The 18,627-nt window shown below is 60.1% G+C and overlaps 2 protein-coding genes across 9 annotated transcripts; both read right to left on the bottom strand.

Moving 5' to 3' along the window:
* Positions 1-297: 297 nt before the first annotated feature.
* Positions 298-2,146, bottom strand: LOC141932451 (ring finger protein-like). The gene has a single exon (XM_074846071.1). The coding sequence runs from the start codon at positions 1,682-1,684 to the stop codon at positions 701-703; it is 984 nt and encodes a 327-aa protein (XP_074702172.1). The 5' UTR covers positions 1,685-2,146; the 3' UTR covers positions 298-700.
* Positions 2,147-3,711: 1,565 nt separating this feature from the next.
* Positions 3,712-18,550, bottom strand: NDOR1 (NADPH dependent diflavin oxidoreductase 1). 8 transcript variants are annotated; one of them, XR_012625838.1, is made up of 15 exons: positions 17,824-18,550; positions 17,284-17,361; positions 16,725-16,822; positions 15,843-15,941; positions 15,062-15,163; positions 14,370-14,576; positions 13,902-14,023; positions 12,713-12,933; positions 12,240-12,347; positions 11,402-11,516; positions 10,281-10,427; positions 6,886-6,980; positions 6,306-6,653; positions 4,142-4,453; positions 3,712-3,917 (listed from the first exon to the last, which is right to left on the bottom strand). XR_012625838.1 is itself a non-coding variant. In XM_074846065.1 (14 exons), the coding sequence occupies exons 1-14, from the start codon at positions 17,956-17,958 to the stop codon at positions 3,773-3,775; spliced, it is 1,791 nt and encodes a 596-aa protein (XP_074702166.1). In that variant the 5' UTR covers positions 17,959-18,550; the 3' UTR covers positions 3,712-3,772. The 8 variants fall into 8 exon arrangements, 6 of the variants coding, with proteins under 6 accessions (XP_074702166.1, XP_074702165.1, XP_074702171.1 ...); XR_012625839.1 differs by lacking the exon at positions 6,306-6,653 and having other exon boundaries at positions 4,142-4,518; XM_074846065.1 differs by lacking the exons at positions 4,142-4,453; positions 6,306-6,653 and adding an exon at positions 9,506-9,624.
* Between the last annotated feature and the right edge of the window lie 77 nt (positions 18,551-18,627).

Below are 18,627 nucleotides of genomic sequence, written 5' to 3'. Positions count from 1 at the left end.
CCTGGGCACAGCCCTGGTGCCACGCTTGCTGTGGGCTCCTGCACCCGTGGTGCCCAGCTGGAGCTGGCTGCCAGCACAGAGCCGCAGGGGACAGAGCCGTGTTTGCTCTCTTATCTCCACTCTGAGCGCAGGCTGGCACTGCTCGGCCGGGGCTGGGAGGTGCCGTGGTGGGGGCAGGCACCCTCTCGCAAGGTGGCTGGGGACCACTGGCTGTCCCCATCCCCTCCTTGTGTCACAACTGGGCCCCAAGGGGACATGCTCAGCCTGGAACAAGCACTGAACTCAGCTGGACACAGCCATGGTACAAATGCAAGTTGTATTTTCAGTCCGTGCTGGGGAACCCCTGTCCGTCTGTCCCGGGCGCAGGCAGCACAGCCCACGGCACAGCCCTGCTCTGCCCGCAGAGCCCCTCCGGTTCCCGGCCCCGTGCCAGGGACATGCCCCTGGTGCAGGATGGGCTCCTGCTCCATCCACCCCTTCGCTGCTGCAGTGATGTGTCACCCAGTGCCCCGTGGGATGCAGGCAATGCCCAGCTCCTCCCTCGGCTGCCTCAACCACTCTGGGCTCACTGGCAGCGCCGGGGTATCCCAGGCACCTGGGTCCCAGGTTGGCATCACAAGCCAGCAGCAGCCCCAGGAGCAGAGCTGGAGCAGGGCTCCTCTCCCCAGGCACGGCCCAACCTGAAGGCACAAACCCAGCACTATTTATCAAGGATGAGGAAAAGCAGCACCATCAGGACAATGGGGAGGAAGATGAGGAGCAGGCTGAGCATCTCGGCCGCCAGCAGCAGCGCCAGCACCAGGAGGTAGCAGCAGCGGCAGCGGCGCTCCAGCCGCTCCAGCCCGCGGATGAGGCAGGGCGGGTAGCGGACGCAGGGCAGGCACCCGAACATGCGGCTGGTGTGGAAGCGCACCTGGAAGCGATGCTCGAGGGCACCGGCCAGGCCGGGGCGCCGGGGTGGCAGGGCGGGGGGCCGGGGGGTGGCCAGCGTGCCAGGGGAGCCAGGCTGGGCGTGCAGTAGGAGCAGCTCCTCTTGTAGCTTGCAGATCTCCCACTCCAGCATGGGCGTCTTCTGGCGGCAGATGGGGCAGCGCACGCGGCCGAACTCGGCGCCGGCGGCCGTGTCCATGATGGCACGCAGGCAGGCGCGGCACAGCCCGTGGTTGCAGTTGAGCAGGGCCGGTTTGTGCCGCTGGTCATCGTAGGGCTCCGTGCAGATGGGGCACTCGTCCTCGCTGCCCACCGGCATGTGGCACGGCTCTGCCGCCGCCGCTGCCACCTCATCGCTTGACGTCTCCTCTTCCTCACCAGAGAGGCTCAGGATGGAGCTGGAGGCACTTTCCAGGCTGGACAACCCTCGCTGCGGCGCTGGGCTCCCTCCGCAGGGCAAGATGGGGCTGGTGGCAGCGGCAGTGGGAGGGTCCTGCCCCGCGGGCAGGGAGGCACCGTGGGCAGGTGGCTCGTCATGCCCAGGCAGGAGCGGCTCTGTTGTGTCCTCGGCCGGTGGTGGGTTCCAGCATCCCCAGGCAGCGGCAGGCGCCTCTCCACAGAGCTGGGGGGGCTCCCCAGGGCCCCCCGACCCCACAGTCTCACTCTCATCCTGCTGCCTGGCACAGCCCTCCCCACCAGCTGCCTGCACCGGCTGGGGGCCGGGCTCTGCCCCCTCGCCCGCTGCTGGCTCCATGGGGGTGGGTGCTCCACAGCGGCCCCCCTCACCCACCACCCCCTGAGTCCCCTCGGGGCAGGATGCGGGACGTGGGTGCTGCTCCAGGGCAGGAGGTGGCCTTCAGCACAGCTGCCAGAAGGGTTTAAAGGCAGCAGCATCCACACAGAGTCCCATCATCCCTCCGCCACGGTTTGGGACCCCCTCCCAGGCTGACAGGTCAGGAGCCCCCAAAGCGGGGTGAATCCCCATCACCCTCACCGATAGGCCACCCCAAGAGGGGCATCGCTGTAAGCATCCAGCAGCCACTTCCTCCTCCTCCTCCTCTTCCTCCTCGCCAGCGTCGATGCAGTACTGACCCACCACGCTCCAGAGGAGAGGGCAACAAGCTGGGCGCTGTCAGGTGCTGCCCGTTGTGTCGGCAAGGGGTGCAGGCGTGGCAGGCACCCGTGCAGGCAGCTGCTGCCTGCCGTGGGCCAGGCAGGGCTGGGGCCGAGCCTGGCTCTAACCAGTCTGGTTTGTCAGCTTCTGGAAGCCGCTCAAATGCAGGCAGCCCGGGGCAGGCAGCCATGCCCGCGCCAATCAGCTCCCGCGGGAGCTGGGGAGGAGCTGGGCCCACGGCCGCCTCTTCTCCTCACCCAGCAAAAATGGAGCCACCTCTGCAGCCAGCGCTCCCCACACCGCTGCCCGTGGGGCACGGCAGCACAGGCCCTGCGCTGCCCCAGTCCAGTGCCCAGCTCAGACCCCAGTATAGCACACCAGCATGGATCCTGCACTGCCTCAGTGCAGACCCCCCACCCAGCTCATCCCTGTCCCCCAGGTGGGTCTCTGTCCCCGGCCACCTCGCTGTGCCCCGTAAGCAGCTTGCAGGGCTTGGCAGGAAGGATGCAGCCTGGATAGTGCCCCATGCAAGGGGACGGTGTCACCAGCATGATGAGTGCCATACAGCAGCTCTGCGCTGGCCCCCCAGCTGTCCCCAGGGTGTGGCGACACCCAGCCCAGCTGGGGCCTACAAGTACAACAGCTCCTCACAGCAAGGCAGCCCTGGCAAAGCAGCTGGAGGGGGGAGACCCAAAAAGTTCCCGTTTTCCAGCTCGAGCGATGCCCTCGGGTGCCGCTCGCCTGTGCAGGACCCCACAGTTGGGCGTGTGGGAGGGTGGCTGGGTCACAGGTGTGGTGTGGCACCTCTGTCCCTTCCTGTCCCAGCCTGCTCCCAGGGACTGTCCCTGGTTGATTCATGCCCTGGGCCCTAATTGCTGTTTACATGGTGGCACCGAGTTCGCTGAACTGGGGGAGGAAGGTGGTGGCACTGGCCCCACTGGGGCACTGGCAGGGTCAGGAGGGCACACAGGGGCTGCCAGGGGCTGGAGGCTGCTGCCTCGCCTGGCCCTGGCTGGAAGCAGCTCCCAGGATGGGCTGGAGGACAGATCCAGCAGAGCAGGCACTAAGGGAATGGGATTACTCAGTGGGAACGGGCGCTTGGGGAGCTCAGAGCTCGTCATCAAGCAGGCTCAGGAAGATGAACTGGCATCAGACAGAGGGATCGAAGCTTCCTCCTGCACCCATCCCCGCTGGCCCCAGCCTCTGGAGACAGGGGGAACAGGTCTGTCAAGGCAGCCTCCTGCAGCAAGCGCTGTTGCTGCTGACTAATGCCAGGGTGGAGAGACTCCCATGCAACAGCTCACTTCCTCTAGGTCTTACCACAAACAATGGCCGCTGCCAATGCCGCCGGTCTGGCAATGCCCACGGGTGCTGCTCATCCAGCACGGGGACCCCAAGAGCTGGAGCACATGGGGCGGCAGCTCAGTACCGTGGAGAAGCCAGCCAGCAGCGCCCCAGCAGAGACTTCTCACCTCTGCTGCAGCGGGGTGTGGGCATGGGGAGCCAGGCTTCACTCACACCAACCCCCCACTCCCAGGAGATGGGCTCCCCCTACCCACTATGGCCCTGCTGCCATCAGGGAAGGGGTGGTTGGGTAAATCCACCCCCTTCACCAGGCCCCTCACCTGGCTGGGGTAATCTCAGCCCAAGGATGATGCCAGGGTGGATCATTTTGCTGGCTCCTTTATTCAGGCAGTTTGCAGGGAAGGGGGAGGCAGGGAGCCAGGCTTATGACCAGGTTTCAGACTGGAAGCGCTGGGACCGTTCCAGGGCTGTTAAATGCTCCTCTGCTTCGGAGGGTGACAGGCCGCCTTCCAGCTGCAACACCGACTGCAGAGCTTCAGCCACGGCCGCTGGCATCTGCTTGGCATTCCTGGAAGAGAGAGTAGGCGGCGTGATGGGAGGGCGAGCAGGGAAACCAGGGGCATATCTGCAGCCCCAGTGCTCCAGCAAGGCAGCCCGTGGAGGGGGCAGCGGTCCCTGTGCCCGAACCCACCGTCCCCGGCACACAGCACAGGCTGGGGGGAACCTGCCTCACCCCACAACACGGGCTGCCTGGCGCTGAATAAATGACAAGCTTTGGGAGGCAGCTCGTACCACTCCCAGGAGAGCAGGCCGTTATCCACACAGGGCTTCCCAGCGCTGGTATTTGCAGGCAAAGAGGTGGCTGCAGTACCCAGTCCCTGGTGAAGGAGCATCACAGCTTGGTAGCCTTAACTCCATATTGCTCCACTTCCCATCACCCTCATTAGAAGGACATGGGGAATATGCACGAGTCATAATTTATCGGCAGGAGGCAGGAAACTGTCCTTTCATCTCGGGAAACATTCAGTGTAAAACATGTCTGATCCTGAGCTGGGTAAGACGACTGCTGCGAAGGAGCAGCTGCTTCAGTCCCTCCGCTGCCTCCTGAAATGATTGTTTTGATGGTGACATTTGTAACCCAAAGCCAGTTCAGACCTCAAAATAAGAAACTGTGAAGAAAACACAAGTTCCCATGTAGAAAATAACCAAACAGGTTTTAACACTTCCAAGCATAATTATTTCTTATGGGAAATAAGAAATTCAGGCTTTTTCCTAGAGAGTTTCATTTGATAAACTCACTGTTACAAAAAAACATCTAATAAAAAATTTCCCAGGCTGCTCCAATTGGCACAAGCATCTGGCAACGTCCTTGCTGTTTCCCAAGAACAAGGCAGAATTCTGACTTGCATTTGAAGCTGATTAATGTCCCAAAATACACAGAAAGGAGGTCTTCTTTTTTTGGAAGAGTCGTATTGTTTCTGAGTCAGGCACTGATATGCAAGTACAAGATAATGTAGCTGGGCTTGTGATGGAAAACATGTCAAATATCTATTTTTTGCAGAGAGAGACATTTTCAACCTTTTTGCCCCTGGGCAAGATAAGCTGGGCACAATCATAGAAAAGATACAGCCCTGGCTCCGCAGACCCTGCCCCAGCCAGCACAGGCCCAGGAAGGCAGACACGCTGTGCTACGTGGCCCAGGGCTGCTGCTCAGGGACACACAGCTCAGGATTCACTTTTCCCATCTTTCTCCTAGTGTGGCTGAAACTGTGAATACTATTTTTTTGGGGGGGGGGGGTGAAAAAGGCCATTTTCAGGCTAGCCCACCTGCACCTTCCCGTTTGGCACCCCACTGACAGTTCAGAGTCTGCGGGCCAGGGAGGGGCACTGTGATTCCCGGTGTCTTTACATGCCGTGTGGGCTGTTCAGGAGGGCTGGGGAAGTGCCCACTGCGAACAGGACAAGTTGCCACTTGTACAAGGAGGACAAGGCTCTCGGATCCTACTTGCCTGATCGGGGCTGAGGGCCACCCTGTGCCAGGGATAAAGAGCTCAGCAAGATGGGTCTCAGAGCAACCCTGATGTCCAAAACACCATTCTCACGGCCTCTGCAAAATCCTGCAATGGGGAGAGCTGTGCAAGCCTTGCTCTTTAGAAGACATTAATCCTTTTTTGGCAGCCCCCAGGGTGTCTCCATCAGCACCAGAAAGCAGCAAAGAGGATGGCAGAAGGAGACGACAGAGCCATCAAGACACCATGTCCAGTGGTCACCCAACAGCCTCAGCATTTGGGCTGTGGACAGAGGCACAACCCCAAGTCCCAAGTGCAGCTTGAGGGAGGAAACCAAACCTGAAGCCCAGATCTGTGGGTAGAGATCACCAGGTTGGGGTAAGGGCCTCAGGGAGCCCTGTGATGCAGTGAGGCACGCCAGACCATGTGGCAGCGCTGGTGCAGCAGCGAGGGGCAGTGGGCGGCCTGGCCTCTGCTTCACGGGCAGTAAACAAAAATCTCCTTCTCCCAGGAATGCAGCGAGGCCAGTCTCGCCCTGCAAGGCACCAGGGAAAATCCCGCTCTCGTGCGGGACAGGCAGGAAAGAGCCTCCTGCAATTGTCGGTCGTGTCGACAGCAAGGCACAGGTTTGCACAGTGCTTTCCAGGTCACAGGGTGCACACCACCACCATCGCCAGCCTCTCGCCAGCTCAAGGAGCCCAAAGCATTTCACAACGCTTGCCCTGGGCACTGGGTGAGCAGCCTCCTCCCTGTCACACAGACAGCGACTAGGGCAGGCAGGTTAAGGGCTCTGCCCAGGAAAAGAGCCACAGATGCTCTGCCTCCAAAGGCCAGACCCCACTTTTTGGCCAACAGTTCAACATTTCCAACCAGCCCAAGGTAACCACTGGGTGAACAACTGTGCTGTCAAAGGAAGCAGGCTGCAGTGCAACACAGCTCGTCCCTACCTTGGAAAGGCAGTTTTGGGTCAAAGAGCCAGCCAGGATGCGCCAAGGGTCCCAAAAGCTGTTGCTCACGAGCCCCAGAACTGGTGGCCCTCTGGTATGTGCTTTAAAAGCCTCCTGCCCACCTGAGCAGCCACAGGAACTGCACAAGCCCTCTTCTCCAGTTTCACTGAGCCCTGCTGGAGGAGAGGGGTGGGAAGAGGCCAGGCCTCTCCTGTGTATGGATTCGCCGTGGGTCAGAGGCCTGGCAGCCCGCTGGCAGGTGATGCTGGTCATGGGTGCTGGCAGCTGGAGGGATGGGCACACGGAGTCAGCTGGAGCAGCTCTTCCACGGCTCCAGCTCTGCCCCTGCTAATTGGAGCAGAGGGTAGGTGAGAAATGGCCCTCAGCCCAGGGCTCATAGAGCAGGAGAGGAGAAATGAGCTGGTGCCTCTGCAGCAGTCACTGCAGCCCCTAAAGACCTGCTGGGGTGCAGGGTGTGCTCACTCCGGGGGCTGAGCTGAGGGAATGTCTCCAGGGAGGTGGAGAACCAGCGAGGTGCAGCCCCGCTCCCCTAGTCCCTGAACAGAGTCCTCTCACTCACCCAGCCAGGTAGACATGAGCGTTCCTGCTGCTCAGCAGCTCCCACACCAGCCTTCGGTTCTCCTGGATGCGGTGCTGAACATAAACCTTCTCCTCCTGCAGGGAAACACGGCGCTGAGCCCACCAGCCCTGGCAGCAGCCCCAGCCCCAGCACGCCTGCCCAGCCCTTGGGCACTGGTCTCAGGGGCTGTTTGCCTGAGCTCAGGCAGCGCAGCCCCCCAGAGCAGGGGGCACTGGGAGAAGCAGTTGGATCAACTATGGCACAGGGAAGGGGATCCCCACACCTCGTTGGTGGGAGATGGCTGCAGCAGCAGGAGCTTCAGTGGGGAAGTAGCTCCCGCCAATCCTGTGGCTGCTCCCTGCCTGCTCCAGCTCTGGTGAACAGCCAGGGCCACGAGCTGGGGAGTCCCTGCAAGGGCTCCCCTCCTGCCCTCTCCCAGCATGGGCAGAGGAGGCTCAGTGGCCCCCATCATGCCAAGACCCTTCCCCACACCCCTGTCACCTGCTGGAGAACTGAAACAGCTTGGAAGGGCAGAAAGCTTGGCAGGACAGCCCTGGTCCCACTCCCTACCCCTCCGCTGTGCTTAGGGACTGGATACAACTGGCTTTTGGCACAGTATAGCCCAACTGAGGAGAGTCCCCAAAGGGTTAATCCACAAGACTTCACACATCCAAGCAACTGCCTACAGCCCTGGCTTCTGCCCAAGAGGAACACCATTGCCAACGTGCCTGAATTCACTGCGGGCCCAGACGGCTCCTCCGTGACAAAGGTGACACTGTGATGGAGGCCAGGCCCTCCGCCGCACGTCCCACCACGCCACACTCTGCACTGCGGCGAGCTGAGCCACGGGCGCAGCCTCCTCCCTCCCGTCCAGCCCCAAAGGCAACAAGGCTCTGGCTGCGTCTGGGGCTCCCTGCGCGCTGCAGCCTGGAGGTGTGCGTGGGAACAACGCCGAGCAGCGACCAGCCCCGGCTGTCTCAAGAGCTGGTCACCGCCCGGTCAGCAGGTCCCACGCGGTGACACTGGCTGCATGGCACTGGAGAGTCAGGTCCCCCCCGGGCATAGCTCCGCTGCTCCGACCCGGCCGCCGGCGATGCAGCAGGGAGGCAAGCCTGTCGCAAGCACCCACACAGCTCAGCTTCAGCATTATTAACATTAATCAGCTAAGTGCTGACAGAGGCTCTGCCGACGAGGCTGGTGCTCCGAGCAGGTCATTTAAGGACCTGCAGCTACCTAGAAACCAGAGCACCCCAGTGACAAACTCAGGTCACCACATCTCAGCTAAACCCCAGGGCATCCTGCCGAGAATTAGCGACAGCCAAATTAGGCTGGGATCAATCAGTCTGCACCATGGGGCAGACGTGATGTGACAGAAGGTCACCGCACAGAGGACCTGACGGAGAGAAAAGGGAAATCCTGCTCACCTATGGAGCATCCCAGCTCCTGCCAAGCTCTTTGAAAACAAACTTTTTGATGAGTTAACGGCACCTCCCAGGCACAATGGCTCATCTTACCCAGCTGTGCTCTCACTTGCCTCCCCGTGCAGCACTGCAAGGATTTGGTGGCAAAAGACCCTCATGACAAACTGCTTTGCCTCACAGAGCAGGGAAAGCAGAGAGCGCAGGGGCACACTTCCACATGAGCCCCATCCCTCCAGAGTCTACGAGGGCAGGAGGAGGCTCTGGGGCCACTCTCCGGATTTGGGGAGCAGCAGATCCCCTCTTCACTGTGTGAGCCACCAGAAAAAAAGGCAGACTGGTCATCCAACAAACCTCTGCAGAGTTGTGCCTGTTCACTAAAGCCTTGGAAAGCCTTCACAGGGACATTCAACTCATGCCCTACAAGTGACTGGATAAAAGATGCTGGCTTCATGTCAACGCATGCACACAGCCAGGAGAAAAGGACTGGTGCAGCTGAGCTACCTAGAAATACCCATTCTCACTGACCCTTTTTATCAGATCTCTGTTTCAAAGGCAGGCTGAGCTTTCAGTGCCATCAAGGGACAGGACAAGGCAGTGAAACAGAGTCCCAGCTCACGGAGCCTCCCTGGCAACACAAAAAGCCCTGCAGCCCAGAGCAGGGCTGAGAGCTGCCCAACAAAGACGCTGCCTGGGAAATAAGGGAGCTGAGTGAGGGGCCGAGTTGTGGGGGTGCTCGTACCTTCAGGGAGCTTTCTCCTGCATGGCTGAGGGTAGGGGAGAGCTGGCACAGAGGTCAAGCTCCTCAGCTTCAGAGGGACATGGTAGGGAGGGTGGCACTCAATCAAGAAAGATTATTGTCTGGTGACCCCCCCGAGAGGCTTGGGAGCCTTTTACCAGTCACGTGGTCCAGCCAAACAGGTGGCTAACACCTTCTCTGCTCCGGTGCTCACCAGCCCCATCCCAGCAACCTTTCTAGTTCAACTCAGCTGGACACATCCCAGTTGGGCAGCAGCACTGCAGCGCTCGTGGGGATCCCAGCCAGCACTGAGGTGGTGTGGGGGAGTGAGGTGACCACTGTGCCACCCCTCCAGACCCTTTGCAGGCCATGCCAACAGCTACAGGGGCCAGAAACACCAGCAGAGTCCCATCAGTGCTGCCTGAGATGCTTCTGTATCCACCCTCCTCCTCTGGGAACTGACCTGGTCCCTGGAGAAGGCTGTGAAGAGTGTCAGGAAGCCCTTTGTCACCAGCTCTTCCCACTCTGCCTGGCAGTAGAAGTCCTTGGATTTCTGGCGGCAGCCAAAGAACAAGCAGTTCCCTGCAGAGAGCAGACCACAAGGGCTGTGCCGGGTGGACCGAACGCCCTGCAAATGCTGGGGACTGTTGGTGCCCAAGGGACCTGTGGCAGAACCCCAAGGCTCACACCTCTCTGCTGCACCTGGCTGACAGCCCTGGCCTAGAAGAGCCAGGAGCCAAGTAAGCATGAAGTCAAGTCACCTGTGGCAAGCAGAGGCCCCTGTAAGCTGGAAAAACAGGAGGTGGGGGGCAGGTAGGGCAAGCAGAGCCCCCCAGGGCTGCCTGTTCCCCTTCACCAGCCTCAACTTCCTGCTGAGACCCACAGATGAGATGGGGGAATGAGGATGAGACAAGGGTGGAGGCAAAACTCCTTGTGCAGCAGAAGATGAGCTCAGTCACCCACCTCTACTCACAAAGAGCCAAGAAAGAGCCTCTACAGAGCCCCTACCCTGACCCAAGGAGCAGCCTTGCAGCACAACCTGTGAATAACCACACAGGTTGCACACACCAGGCTCTGGTCCTCACCTGCCCCAGAGCCCAGCTTGCTCCCACTCAGACAAAGCAAAGCCTGGGCCTGTCCAAACCCTCAGGAGCCCCCAGACCCTCCTTCCCGTACACTGAACACAGACCTGCCTGCAGCAAGGGGCATCCCACATCCCTCCCAGGACTGTCCCTCACCTCTACATCCTTGTGCCACCCGCTCCTGTATCGCTGCTCGGAAAGGTGCCACCCCTGTGCCGGGGCCAATCATGATCACGGGGGTGTCAGGGTCAGTTGGGAACTTCATTCCTCCTTTCTTCACCCAAAGAGGCACCCGGACATCACCTGCAGAACAATCAGACCAACTAGCATCACCCTACCCTGCAGAGGGTGAGCCAGGCATCCAGCTCTTCCAGGATGCTCCGAAGACATGGAAAGCACCTGGCTTACCACCACCCCGGCACCAAGGCACCCCTGGAGCCACAGGCACACTACCTGTGTACGAAAAGCACTTCAGCTGTCTCAGCACTGTCTCTGGAAGCACCCAAGTGAACCCCAGAGGAAGGCAAGAGCCCCACAGCACACGGGCTGTGGGACAGCCTTCTCCTCACACAGCTGGTGCCAGGGAAGAGAGCAGCAGAGGTGAGCAGAGACCTCAACCTGGCTGTCGAGTAAGGGAGGGACAAACCTGCCTCCTCTGGGAGCCAGTGGAGGGGTGCAAATCCCCATCTAGGTACTCTGAGAAGATCCAGTCTTGCCCTGGAGTCATACAGAGCAATTCTCTACCATCCTGCAGCAGGGAGACCCCGTGAGCTTGGCACATTTGCTTGAGGACCCAGCTGGAGGGGTTTTGTGGTTAGATCAGATGAGCAGCACACATGGGCTTCGCAGGACAGGATGGATGTGTTCAATGGAAGGACCATCCTTCCCAGAGCTAGTGCTACGGGGCTGGAGGTGTCCAGCAGTCCGGGCACAACCAGCTCCAGCACACCAGGAGCAGCCCACCGTGGGGCAGCAGGGCATGTTGGCACTGGGAGCAGGAGGGTCGAGCAGCTGGGAGAAAACCAGGAGCTCAGGGTGCTCAGGGTAAGCTGGAGGAGCATGTCATGCTCCAAAGAGGATGGGAGCAGTGAGGAAGGACAGCTACTGTGAGTTCAGCCCGTCCTGCCAGGCCAGCATGCTCCAGCTCCCTGTGCTCCACCCAGGGTCCAAGCAGCTCCAGCGCATGGCCAGCACACACACAGCTCCACCACAGTCCCATGGGCTCAGCTCTGTGGGCTGTGGTAAGCACACAAGGTTCTCAAAGTCCAAGCAGTTACCTTGCTCTGGGTTGAGAGAAGCCAACCAGGTAGAGCAGAGACCACGGCGGGGTTTGCTGAGCCGCGTCTTGTACCGCACTACTGCCATGAGGATCTGGATCCGGTCAGGGTGAGCCTGCGTCCAGACATGACAAATGAGAAGACACCCAGCACAGCTCTGCAGGAAGAGCCCAGTGTCTCCTCCACGGACAAAATCTGTGCCCAGCTCCTGCCAGGGCATCTGAAACACTTCCTAGCCTGAAACAGCCACTTGGACACAGAATGGAGCCCAAAACCTTTCCAGTAGGGAAGGGGGTTTTCCAGCTCCTGTGGGAGTGCTCTGCACGGCTGGCAGCAGCGACAGAGACTGCCCAACCCAAGAGGTCCCAATGGAGGACAAATGTTACCAGTGCATGGGCTGCCGTCTGCCAAGCCACCCGGGCCAGGTCCCACTGCCACCTCCCGGCAGCAGCAGGAAGCAGCAGGAAGCAGCACTCCCCCCTCCCATGGCCGCACCACCCAGGGATGTCCCAGCCTCCATGGCACCACCTCCCACTGCACCCCCGCGACCAGGACACCAGACCTCCGCAGTGCACTGGGCCAGCCCCAGCACCTGCGGGGCTGTGGAAGGGCAAGTGCCCTAATAGGGAGGCTGGCACAGCCCTGGGGTTCACATCCTGCACGTCCACCTGCCACGTGCTCACAGCAGAGCAGGGGCTCAGGTGGGCTGTGGGTGCTCAGGGAGCCTGGGAGTACAGCCTGAACATCCACAGCATGCACAGCACCAACAGTCAGCCCCAGCCCTGCCAGACCCTCAGCTCAGAGCCTGACAGGAGGCCAGAAAGGGCTGAGCTCTTACCAGCACTGAGGAGGCGATGGAGAAGGCGCGGGGTCTGATGCGAGGGATGAGGTCCAGCAGGTATTCAGGTGGAACGGCACACGTGGTGTGAGGGAAATCCCAGAGGGCCTGCAAAGCCCAGGCAGGGTGAGACTGGGTACACCCCAGAAGGCAGCCTGCCTGCTTCTCGGGGGGTCAGGGGCTGTCCCACACTGCTGTGCCACGCTGCCCTTGACCGAAGGCACCACGCTGAATACCTCTGAGCACCAACCGCCCTGTCCCACTGCCCGCCCCTCACCATCAGGCTGCAGCACAGGGGCCCAGGAGGATTTGGAGCAGTCTTAACCACCAGTGGCAGTCCAAGGATGCTTCAGAAAGTGGGTGAGGTAGATTGAATTCCCCAGCCGAGAAATTATGGCTGATCATCTGCCTGGGTGCTTTATGTCATGGCACAGCCCTCACGGAGCGGGTCTGTCGTGCTCCCCCAGCCTCACCTCGAGCGTGGTCCTGCGGGGCCGGTTGCAGTAGCTGTAGAGCTCTTCCTGGCCCTGTGCAGAGCTGAACTCCTGCAGCTTCTCCCGCTCCAGCTCGTTTGTAGAGAAGTAGGACAAGAGCTCGAAGAAGGAGCGCCGCGGCACGCAGGAGATGTCCAAGTAGTGCGTGACCAGGTGCCGGATGGTGCAGGGCTGCGGCAAGAGGGCAGGGAGGGATGTGCCTGCAAGGCAAGGCAGCAGGCAGAGCTCAGGGTCAGCACCGGGGCTGGATGCCCCAGCACCGCCTGCTTGCTGCCCCGCAGCTCTGGCACTCCCCAGGCACCCAAACAAGGGCAGCCCTGCTGCCTGCAGGCACCCACACAGAGCCAACTTCGGCTACTGCCACCGCTGCTCCCCACAGGGGGTCCCACTCCCTCCTGCTCTCCCCAGCTTTCTTTTCAAGCCCACAGGTTTGCAACAGAGAGTCAGTGGCATTGAGCTGTTCCTTCCTTTATGCAAGTGCTTTAGGACACCTTATCCATATGGGTCCCACCTTGCCTGCATACAATAAAGTGGAAATAACCAGCAGTGTCATATGTGTCAGGCCTGCCCTTGTCTCCTGCTTCTCTCCTAAGGGTGTGAGGAGCAGCCTGAATTTCTCTTGCCTGCCAGGCAAAAATCCCAGCACTGACAGACACATGAAAGATGGAGGGGGAATGGACACTCAGGGGACAGAAAACTCTCCTAGTACCATGCAGACTGCAGACCAAGGGCTCCAAGGGGCCTCCCAAGGGGTTTCTCTAGTTGTTGGTGCTGGTTTGTGCCTGCAGAAGCACCTGCAGTAGGTCCCTGAGGCACAGGCAGAGTGGGGAGATGTGCATACCCCAGGCAAGGAAGCACAGGCTTCCCAACTCAGGTTGTGGGCTGGGGAGGCTGCAGGATCCTCCACGCTCTGTGCTGGGGGCTGCAAAGACACCTGGGTGCAGCCTGGACACTGCTGGATTCCTCCCACAAGTCACACCGACTCTAATGTGGGGTCCACTGCAGGTGATGTCCACAAGCACACAGCACTGGGAAGGAAGGAGAGCCCCCATCCTGCAAGATGTCCCATCAGCCACTCCCAATTTACCAGTTCTACAGCAAAGGACAAGCAGAGCTCCAGGCTAGGCCAGAGCTCAGGGGCTGCTCTGTCCCAGCAGGCAGGACCTACCAGGCTCTGTGGGCTTCAGCACAAAGCGTCTGTCTGGATCCAGGCGCAGGAGCTGGCAGAACTGCTGCACGTCTTCGGGGCAGTTCTGGGGCTGGATCATCACCACGTCCCCCGCACTGAACCTGTGGATGCAGCGGGACCTGTCAAGTGTAGCCGCAGGGCAGGGCCATGGGCACAGCACCGCCAGTACGACCCGCACCAGCCCCAGGGGAGAGGCCACAACTCAGGCAGGTTCCCAGTGTCACTACCGTTGTGCTCTCTAACCTGACATGGCACAGAGAGCTGGTCCCCGGGCAGGACCCACGCTACCACACACCCCTGACCTTGTCATGGAGGGGGGACAGCACAGCAGGGACCATGTCCACAGGGCTGCAGCCTCAGGTATTACTGAAGGAGTGGTAGAGGAAGGCAGCTACAGGACACCCAATCCCACACAGCAAAACTTGGGGAAGCCAGGAAAATGCTCACGTGATCCCTGAGCCCGTGATATCGAACTCGATGAGCCGGACATCCTGGAAATGGGATTCTGCCGTGACCTGCTGGTTGGACACCAGCTGGGCAGCAAAGGGATGCAGCTCAGAGGCAACAGCCCTGGGTGCTGTCGGCTGGAGCAGGCCACCATCAGGGTGCGGGGAGTCCTCAGCCAGGTAGTGCAGGGTGTATTTTGGGGGCAGGCTGTGGGGAGGAGAGCAATGCAGTGTGGTTACCTCCATGTCACAGCTCCTCTGCTGCTGTAGCACTAGAGGCTGGAGGCAGGGAGAGGCCTGAATTCTCCCACTGTATCCACCACCCATCACCCCTGGCCTCTGTGGTAAGGGAATGCAATGCAGGCTGCCAGAAGGAGATCCCAAAGGCTCCAGAGCAGGCAGAGGGAGGCTGGTTGGGCACACACGCTCGGCAGGTCTGCCAAGGGCAGAGGCACATCAGGACAGCAAGATGGGCAGAAGCCTGCCCAGGTAGCTGACACACACATCCAGGGGACAAGGGGACACCCCACCCAGAGAGAGATGGGCCACCCGTGGCCAAAGTCCAAGGGATAACTGGGACACCAGAAGCTGTGTGGGGAGGCTTCCCAGTCAAAGCAGGGCATATCTCCACCCCAGAGAATGGTCATTCACACCAGCCAGCTCCAGCAGTCCCTGTCTACCCTCTGCACTCACCGTACATCTGGACTGATGATCTCAAGGCCAGGAGGGAGCGGATACAAGGCAAGAATCTTGTCCCATAAGGCCAGGAGCCATGGATCGACCACTGCATCTGGCCTGCAAGTGGGAAATTTGGGCTGCAGCAGCACAGCATCATCCCTTCAGGCTCCAGCGCTGCTACCCCTGCACCCAGGCAACACTGGGCCACCCCTGGGCAACCACCTCTGCTCCTCTTCCGCTGCACAGTCACTCCATGTCGTTCCCTTCCAGTTTCAGATCTGGAAACATGTCTCACCCACTCTAAGCACTCGCTCCCTCGCTGGGGCCCAACCACTGATGTCTGAACAGAACCACCAACCCTCAGCCACAACTGGTGACGGTCACTGACTCCCCGAGCCACACGCAGCCTCTGCCCCATGCGAGAAGAGCAGCACAGCTCAGGCTGCTGTAATGCCTGCAGGCACACGTCTGTGACACACAGCTGTCCCCTGGTCTGAACGGGACTGGGGCAGAGCCAGGAGATGTTGACACATGCTGGGGGTTGTGGGACACCCTGGAGAAGCAAGTGACCCAGCTCCTAGCACAGGAGAGTTATGAGCAGAGACCAGCATGTTCACAGAGAGCAGCAGGAGGCTGCTGGTCACATCTGGGGCACAGAAGCAAGCCCGTGGTGGGAGCAGCACGCTGCTGTTCCCAAGGCTGGGGTAAAACACTCACAGCCCTGCTGTCAGCCCAAGGACAAAACTGTAGTGCACGCCAGGGCTCCACCCCCACCACCCCTCCACTGGGCTCTTACCCCAAGTCATGCTGGTCGTCTCCCAATGCCGCTGGCAGCAGAGGGTTGCCCCCAAGCTGCAGCACCCGTTTGTGCAGCTTCTTCGCAACAAAATTAAACCTGAGCAGAGAATAACCGCGGCTGCAGAGGGCAGGGCTGCTCCAGCTCCAGCACGAGCCAGCACATGTTGCCAGGGCTATGCTGGAGCAGCACAGCAGCAGGTCCAGCCCGAGCCAGCACACACGACCTGGCCCCATGCCCTGCCCAGCCTATGCCTCCACCCTGGGGCAGCTTGGAGAAGCAGCTGGCTGCCACCTGCTGGGCCACACAGGCTGTGACCAGCTCCCAGAAGGGACTTGGGGAGGTCCAGCTTCCCGCCAGGGCAGCTTGTGCCCTTGGCAGAGAAACACTTCCTCCCCTCCAGCCCCTCACTGCTTCACGGAGCTCAGGCATACTCCCACCCCTCCCACTACAGCTCATTCTTTTGGGAGAGAACTGGGACCAGCAAGGCTGGCTGCCACCTAAAACTCTTATATTTCATGTCTCCTGTTGGCTTGGTCCACTGAAATTGTTGTGGCACAGGCCTTCCTGCAATTCAGACAGAGTACTGCATGTCTGTAATAACTGACCGGGAAATGATGTCCCAGACACTGCATCTGCTTGAGGAGGCTGCGAGGAAAGAAATGGGCAGAAGACCAGTTCCTGGGGGTTAGGAGGAACACGGGCTGGTGGGGCAAGGATTTTTAAGGCTGGTGGGAATTAAGTTTCACCTGAGCTGCTGCTCTAGAGTCAGGCTCTGTCTCATCTCACCCCCTTTGTTCCCCAACCACTCTGCTCTTGCTGGCAGCCAGAGCTGTGAGGAGCAGCTGCTGTGGGCAGGCAAGGAGCTGCGGAGCTGCTTACTTGGGGTAGGAGGAGTCGCCAAGGCCCAGCACGGCGTAGTCCAGCTGGCAGAGGGAACTGGGTGGCAGGTTCTTCCGGAACAGAAACCGCCAGAACATCTAGAAAGGACACGGACAGGGAGTCACGCTGCTGCCAAGAAGGCCTTCCCTTCCTGCCTGCTCCCAGCTTCACCCACCCCCGGGGACCCTCCTGCCCTTTGCTGAGTCCCAATAGAGTGAGGAGCCCAGCCTTCTGCAGAGGTGACCCCTGAAAGTAGCCACCACTGTTACCTGCCAGAAGGACAGCTCTGGGGAGCCCTCCACAAACAGCTTATGGATCTGGAGGATGCTCTGGGAGCCCTCCACAAACCCGGGGCTGTTGCGATGCCAGGGCCCTTTGCAGCTGCTAAGCTGCTGAAACCTCACCAGCTCCCTGCCCGTGGCCCATCAGTAACATGAGATGTGACTGGTGCAGCTCCAGAGCTCCCCCCTCCAAAAATAACCAGTGCTCAAGCTGCTTCAAGAGAGAAATCCAGTCACTGGATCAGGAATATAAAAGCACATGGACAGGCACGTCCTACCTTCATGTTGTCAGGTGGGTCACCCTGGCCGGTGGTTGCACAGACAAATACCACCAACAGCTCATTGATGAGGTTGGCCTGTGGGCACAAACGTGGGAAGGCACATTCAGGTCAGCAACCTACAAACGCATGTCCCGGCTGTCCCGACATGGCCAATAACATCACATCCCATTCACGGACAGACCACACTGGGAACAAAACCCGCAGCCCCACGTGGCACGACCTCCTCTACAGGCACTGCAGCAGCATCTGCTGCCCACATGCTGCCTGCAGCATGGGCTCCTTGGTGCTCCTCGCCTTACAGGGTATGGCTGAGTGTCTGTCATATAACACGGACTCTATTCCAAGAGTCACTGTTCAGTTTTCACACCTTTTCAGCTGAGTTAAGCACAAGCTGCCCTCAGGAAGGGCACAGAGCCAGGGTCTGGTGAAATACAGCAGTTCACAGCAAGGGTGGAGGATGCCCACGCCCAAGAAATGAGGTTGGTGCAGATGGAGCAAGACCAGAAGTGCCTGGAGCACCCCTGTGTCACTGCTCACCACATCATAGCTGTCCAGGGCCTCCACTCTGCACTGGAAGTGGCGTCGCTTGGCTTCTCTGCCAATTCTCTCGGCTGTGTCTTGAGCTGTCCCAGTCTGGCTGCCAAAAAGAACAAGGAGTTTCCGTTCCACCATCTGCAAGAGACAAAACCAGAGAAATCACCAGGAGGTGAGGGGACATGAGGGGTGTCACACTGACACCCGCCCAGGCTTTGAAGGAGCGCCGGTGGCTGTGGGTTCAGGTGACATTCGTGGGGTTGACACTGCAAACAGCAGGCACAGGGATGGCTGAATAGTTCGGAGACAGCAGGATTCAAGGCTCCCGGGCTCTCTTTCCACCCTTGGGCAGTGCTGAGGGAGCGACATCCCCTTCGCCGCAGTGTCCCCGTCCACAGGAGCACCAGTGACACTACTGCGCTCCTTGTCCCCGCTGCCAGGACAAAGAGAGGGGGCTGGCTTGGGAGCATAAAATCCAGGGACAACGATCCACGTTTGGGCTCGTTTTAACTGTCCTCATCCCCGCAGGCTCAGTGCACCCCTGGGATCGGCTGTTCCCCGTTTCTAGTTTTAATGTACGTCTGCCTTGAAAATCCCCGCCACGGGGAAAAAATCCAGAATAACTACAAAAGAAAACGCTGAGGAGGATCAGGATCAAGACAGGCCGGGAGGCCGAAGCCGGGGGCCAGGGGGCTCGGGGCCGGGCCCCCGCTCCGGCCCCGCCGCAAGCACCCACCGTGCGCCGTCCCCACCGGCCGCTTCCTCTTGCGTCACCAGCGCGCGCCGCCGCACTTGAAACGTCATCAG

Source organism: Strix aluco, chromosome 20 (genome assembly GCF_031877795.1).
Source record: "Strix aluco isolate bStrAlu1 chromosome 20, bStrAlu1.hap1, whole genome shotgun sequence".
Lineage (NCBI taxonomy): Eukaryota > Metazoa > Chordata > Aves > Strigiformes > Strigidae > Strix > Strix aluco.
Note: the sequence above shows the minus strand (reverse complement) of the source record. Positions and strands in the feature narration are given on the sequence as shown.

What these genes read in the sequence shown, in the direction of transcription:
- NDOR1 (XM_074846064.1), bottom strand. Translation starts at nt 17,958, where the DNA reads ATGGTGGAACGGAAACTCCTTGTTCTTTTTGGCAGCCAGACTGGGACA. An exon ending in CCCTGGACAGCTATGATGTG is followed by an intron (nt 17,362 to 17,823) that starts GTGAGCAGTGAC and finishes TTGTGCCCACAG; the next exon opens with GCCAACCTCATCAATGAGCT. An exon ending in GCTCATGTCTACCTGGCTGG is followed by an intron (nt 6,654 to 6,885) that starts GTGAGTGAGAGG and finishes TGCTCCAATTAG; the next exon opens with CAGGGGCAGAGCTGGAGCCG.
- LOC141932451 (XM_074846071.1), bottom strand. Translation starts at nt 1,684, where the DNA reads ATGGAGCCAGCAGCGGGCGAGGGGGCAGAGCCCGGCCCCCAGCCGGTG.